Source organism: Lactuca sativa, chromosome 9, assembly GCF_002870075.4.
Source record: "Lactuca sativa cultivar Salinas chromosome 9, Lsat_Salinas_v11, whole genome shotgun sequence".
Classification (NCBI taxonomy): domain Eukaryota; kingdom Viridiplantae; phylum Streptophyta; class Magnoliopsida; order Asterales; family Asteraceae; genus Lactuca; species Lactuca sativa.
Window position 1 is genome coordinate 60,217,189 of NC_056631.2, and position 5,711 is coordinate 60,222,899.

General features: G+C 30.8%; 1 protein-coding gene across 1 annotated transcript; it reads left to right on the plus strand.

The window, feature by feature from the left end:
* The first annotated feature begins 3,283 nt into the window (after positions 1–3,283).
* LOC111903069 (probable indole-3-pyruvate monooxygenase YUCCA10) lies at positions 3,284–4,744 on the plus strand. The gene is made up of 4 exons (XM_023898864.2): positions 3,284–3,898; positions 4,044–4,277; positions 4,368–4,490; positions 4,571–4,744. Exons 1-4 carry the CDS (start codon positions 3,284–3,286, stop codon positions 4,742–4,744), a joined length of 1,146 nt encoding a protein of 381 aa, XP_023754632.1.
* Positions 4,745–5,711: the final 967 nt, after the last annotated feature.

Consider the following 5,711-nt stretch of genomic DNA (forward strand, 5'->3'; position numbering starts at 1 on the left):
ATGATTTAAGGAAAGTTATTAAGAAATTTAATATGGAGCAAAATGACAATTTTAAAATATTAAATTTATCTATATAAATTAATTTATATTTCTTGAACTAGACACCAAAATAATTAATTTATGGAAAATATATAAACAAACAATATAAGTATAAGTTCTAAACATAAATATTTTATTTTAAAATGATAATTTGTTATTACATAATAACGAATAACAAAATCTAGTAATTATTTCTCCATACAGAACTATTTGTCAAAATAGCAATTTATCACTGCAGCTTTGCGCGGGCACACATCTAATATATATATATATATATATATATATATATATATATATATATATATATATATATATATATATATATATATATATATATATATATATATATATATATATATATATACCTAAACAAACATTAACGATTCAAGATAATTTATGTTATCATTTTTTATCCAACATTTATTTATAAAAAAATCAGTTACAAATGTAAGCTCACCACTATAAGGTTACTCTATTATATATGCAAGATGGGATAATGACTTATGAGGGTAATAACGTTTCATGTTTGTCCATTTTAGGTCCCTAACGTATTTTTTGTATGTATTACACCATTAAGGTTATTATAAATGTTTACAAATAGTCCTTTTAACAGGAAGAAGCCGGTAAAAGGATTATTTATAAACGGTTATAACAACCTTAATGGTGTAATATACACAAAAACTACGTTGGGGACCTAATATGGACAAACAGGAAACGTTATTACCCTCCTAAGTCATTATCCCATGAAACTATAAACCCCTATAGTAAATTTTTACTTTTTAAATAAGAAACTTGTAGGTCTTGAGGTTGGTATGTTTTTAACCTCGGCCTTCTTTATAAATGGAAGTGGTCGTTTCTTAATGACAAGGGAGCTCTTCGGGTTAAAATTGTCAAATTTTGTCATGGGAAAGGAAGTGGTTTTTCGGAAGATTCGAGAATAGGAATTGGAGGGGGTGTTTGGCAAAAGATTGTAGGATCCATTAATCACCTCCATGAGAATTGTTGTATTCCTTCTAATTACATGTATAGAGTGGTGGAGGGTGAGACTCAAACGAGGTTCTAGAAGGATGTTTGGTGCTTGGATATTCCTCTTAGGGAGTGGTTCAGGAGGGTCTTTGCTTTCACCTTTAATCAAGATGCTCGAGTAAGTGAATAATGGGATCCGGAGGGATGTAATTTTCATTGGCGTTGGAGGATTAGAGGAGGGGCCAATGAAAATTACATCCCCCCCCCCCCCCCCCCGGATCCCATTATTCACTTACTCGAGCATCTTGATTAAAGGTCAAAGCAAAGAACCTCCCGAACCGCTCCTTAAAAGGAATATCCAAGCACCAAACATCATTCTAGAACCTCGTTTGAGTCTCATCCATTACCACTCTATACATGTAATTAGAAGGAATACAACCATTCTCATGGAGGTGATTAATGGATCCTACAATCTTTTGCCAAACACCCCCTCCAATTCCTATTCTCGAATCTTCCGAAAAACCACCACCTTCCCCATGACAAAATTTGACAATTTTAACCCGAAGAGCTCCCTTGTGATTAAGAAACCGCCACTTCCATTTATAAAAATGGCTGAGGTTAAAAACATCCAAACTACCAACCCCAAGACCTATAAGTTTCTTATTTAAAAAGTAAAAATTTATTATAGGGGTTTATAGTTTCATAGGATAATGACTTAGGAGGGTAATAACGTTTTCCATTTGTCCATATTAGGTCCCCAACGTATTTTTTGTGTATATTACACCATTAAGGTTGTTATAACCGTTTATAAATAATCCTTTTACCGGCTTCTTCCTGTTAAAAGGACTATTTGTAAACGGTTATAATAACTTTAATGGTGTAATACACATAAAAAATACGTTAGAGACCTAAAATTGACAAACATAAAACGTTATTATCCTCCTAAATCATTATCCCTATGCAAGATTAAAAGCTTCTTTTCAGAAAATTGTTGTTTTGATTCTAAAGCAACATTTTTGAAATAAACGTTGTAAAATACCCAACATTTTTTTAGGGTAGCAAAAAAACATGCTGCAATTGTTGATTAAAGCTTTTAAATGGAAGACTTGTTTGAAAGTGATACATTCTCCATGTAAAATAATATTTTTAATGTGTTGCATTAATATTTAATACAAGACGAAAGTACATTGTTAAACCTTTTTAAACTAATATTTTTTAAATGTCATTAATACATGATATAACTTAGTTTTTATTCATAAACATCCATGTAATTAGTTATTTGTTATTATGCACTATTCATTTAGAAATTAATATCACATGTTATAAATCAAATTTTAATTTTAAAGCTACATATTAGTTAGAACATGATATATTATAACTATTAAAAAAAGGATGAAATTTACCATAACAAATTTTAGTTTTCTTTCCTAAGAACAATAATTTGTTTACGATATAAATTTAATTGCAGTCCTTTTGAATGGTTTGGATATGGTCAAAACTACTTTTTATATTTGATAATTGATAAGTTTATATGGGTTTTCATTAATTAATTTTGATATTTTTATTTTTAACCATTACATTATAAGATAAGGAAAATAATTTAATTGATGGTGGTAAAAATTGAATCAATTCAATTTCTCATGTTTGAACACATAGATTTCTGTTGAATAAAGTTTTGTAACGGGTAAATTATCCACTCAAAGCTTGTTTCCAATAAAGCAGGGACAAATTCGATGAATGCAATTTCATTTATCTATTTAAGATCAATTAGGTGTGAGACTCATATATTATACGGGATAATTTAAAAAAGAAATTAAACATTAAAATATAAGTAGTAAATATTTTTAAATGTAAAACTTTAAAATAAAAAATAAAGAAACATATTTATTACAATTTAATTTCATATATATTATATTTAATACTTTACATATATAAATTATGATTTTAATTTTAAAAATCGAAACAAATCAGAAATTGACAAGTGGATAATATATATATTTTTTAAAATACCATAAAATGACAAGTGTCAAAACTCATAAAAGATTAACAAATAACAAAAAAAAAAAAAAAAAAAAAAAAACCTTTATTCATTTTATTCATTAGAGAGGATAGGAACAAAATAATTTCAAAATAACCGTCCCTTGGATCAAGGAAAGTTAGTCTGGTTTGTCTGTTCGCCCTATTCCTATATAAAGGGTTATTGCATGGTCTGCTTCATCATCCATTCGTCCGTACAATCATCAGAACAAAACCACAGTACTGAAGAGCTTGAATAAAAATGAAGCATGAAACAGCTGTTGTGATAGTAGGAGCAGGACCTGCGGGACTTGCAACATCTGCCTGTCTCAATCTTCTCTCTATTCCAAATGTCATTTTGGAAAGGGATGATTGTTATGCATCTTTATGGCAAAAGAAGGCTTACGATCGTTTGAAGCTTCACTTAGCTAAAAACTTTTGTGAACTCCCTCACATGCCATTTCCAGTTTCAGCACCCACATTTGTACCCAAATATATGTTTGTTCGATACTTGCATGAGTATGTTACTGAATTCAATGTGGATCCATTGTACAATCGAAGTGTTGAGAGTGCATGGTATGACAAGGTTACAAAGAGATGGATGGTTATAGCCAAAAACGGGGTTTCAGGTTTTGTGGAAGAGTATGTCGGAGAGTTTCTAGTGGTGGCAACGGGTGAAAACTGTGAAGGATTTATCCCTAGTGTTAATGGTTTAGATAGCTTCACAGGGTCAATCATACACTCTAGTAAATATGAAAATGGAAAGAAGTTTGGACGCAAAAATGTTCTTGTTGTTGGTGCTGGAAATTCTGGTATGGAAATTGCTTATGATTTGTTCAACTGGGGTGCCCAAACGTCAATTGTTGTTCGTAGCCCTGTAAGTTCTTTCTCTTTTTCCATGTTATCATACATTTAATCATGTAAATGTTCTCCCACTTGGTGTTTAACTATGCACTTGTGATATATTAAATCTAGATTTAAAATGCGTTCGATGTATTTTTAATGGTTTATTGTTGTGACAGGTACATGTCCTTACAAAGGAGCTAGTGCAACTCGGGATGTATTTACTGAAATATCTTTCGTGTAGTTTTGTGGATAAAATTGTTTTAATGTTTAGTAAGTTGTTGTATGGAGATCTTTGTAAACATGGAATACAAAGGCCAACAAAAGGGCCATTTTATCTTAAACGGGAAACTGGAAGATCACCCGTTATTGATGTTGGAACAGTTGCAAGGATCAAAACCGGAGACATTGAGGTAAACCTTGTTATATATCTTCTTCTAATATCAAATTTATAACAGTTTAAACAATGACTAACTTTTATGATATGTTCTTTGTGTCATAAGGTAATGAAGTCAATTGAAGAGATAAAAGGTGATCAAATCAAGTTTTCAAATGGTCAAGAGAAACGATTTGATGCCATAGTCTTTGCTACTGGTTTTACAAGCAATGTGAGGAAATGGCTTAAGGTATATATCTAATGTGATTAGATTTATATTTACTTACGATTTTGTTTATGGTTAATCCAATTTTTTTTGGTTTGATTTAGCATGATGGAGGGTTGTTTAATGAAAAAGGAATGCCACATCTTAAGAGCCCGAATCGTTGGAAAGGGGAACATGGTCTTTACTGTGTAGGATTTGCAAGTGCTGGATTGTTCGGTATTTCAAATGATGCAAAGAATATTGCTAATGATATCTCCCAAATTGTTAAAAAGAAGTAAGCATTTATCAGAAGGGAAAGGCTTTTAATGTATATTTGTCTTGAACAATGTACTAATAAGGATTTAGTGATCCAAATGTATATTTTCTTTTATGACGCATCCTCCTTATATAGGGTAATTTTGTAGATTATGTTTTTATGGAAAGTTACGTAATTTATTTCTTTATTTATTTGAAATTACTAAAAGTATGCAATTTAAGGGCTTTTAGCCTAAAGGTCTCGGGTGTTCAATCAATTTTCAATTCACCATAGGATATTTACCGTGATATATACTTAAACATTAGTGCAAAGTGCATAAATGGTCTTTGTGGTATGCAATATTTTGGGTTTAGGTGATTAGGTCCTTGAAAGAGTCATTTTCCTCGAGTGGTAAATTTGAGAGGGTTCACTTTGTATTAAGTCCCTTAAATTAACATCATAAGAAGACTATGTTTTCATTGATCATGTTCGGTTCCTGTAAATTTTAATCAACTATAATCATTATATAGAAACTCTTCCCAATATCCGTCCGTATTTTCAGCTAAAAATAACTATATCATCTTGATATTCTTCGTTCGATTTGTAGACAAGAATCATAGGGGGTGTTTGGATTAGATTTTTAGGTTATTGCTTATAGCTTATTTGTGGTGGGAATAAGCAATAAGCAATAAGCATGGGAATGAATGCTTATTAAAATTAGCTTATTTAGCCTAATAAGCTGGATTTTATCCAAACACTCAAATTAACTTATTGTGGGAATAAGCAATAAGCACCTCTTTTTTTTCTATCCGAACACCCCCATAAATGGCTTTAATTTTGTTTTTTAGTTTTGCATGTCCACGTTAAATGTATATGGAATATACGACCTTGCATCACGTTAATCACATATACCGTAAGCGGATATATGAAGAAAAAAAAAGGCAAAAACTCTGTGCTTTCTACAAGGATAAGACGACATTTCAACCCATTTACCGACGATAAGTCATCGG

What these genes read in the sequence shown, in the direction of transcription:
- LOC111903069 (XM_023898864.2), top strand. Translation starts at nt 3,284, where the DNA reads ATGAAGCATGAAACAGCTGTTGTGATAGTAGGAGCAGGACCTGCGGGA. An exon ending in CAATTGTTGTTCGTAGCCCT is followed by an intron (nt 3,899 to 4,043) that starts GTAAGTTCTTTC and finishes TTGTTGTGACAG; the next exon opens with GTACATGTCCTTACAAAGGA. An exon ending in TCAAAACCGGAGACATTGAG is followed by an intron (nt 4,278 to 4,367) that starts GTAAACCTTGTT and finishes TTGTGTCATAAG; the next exon opens with GTAATGAAGTCAATTGAAGA.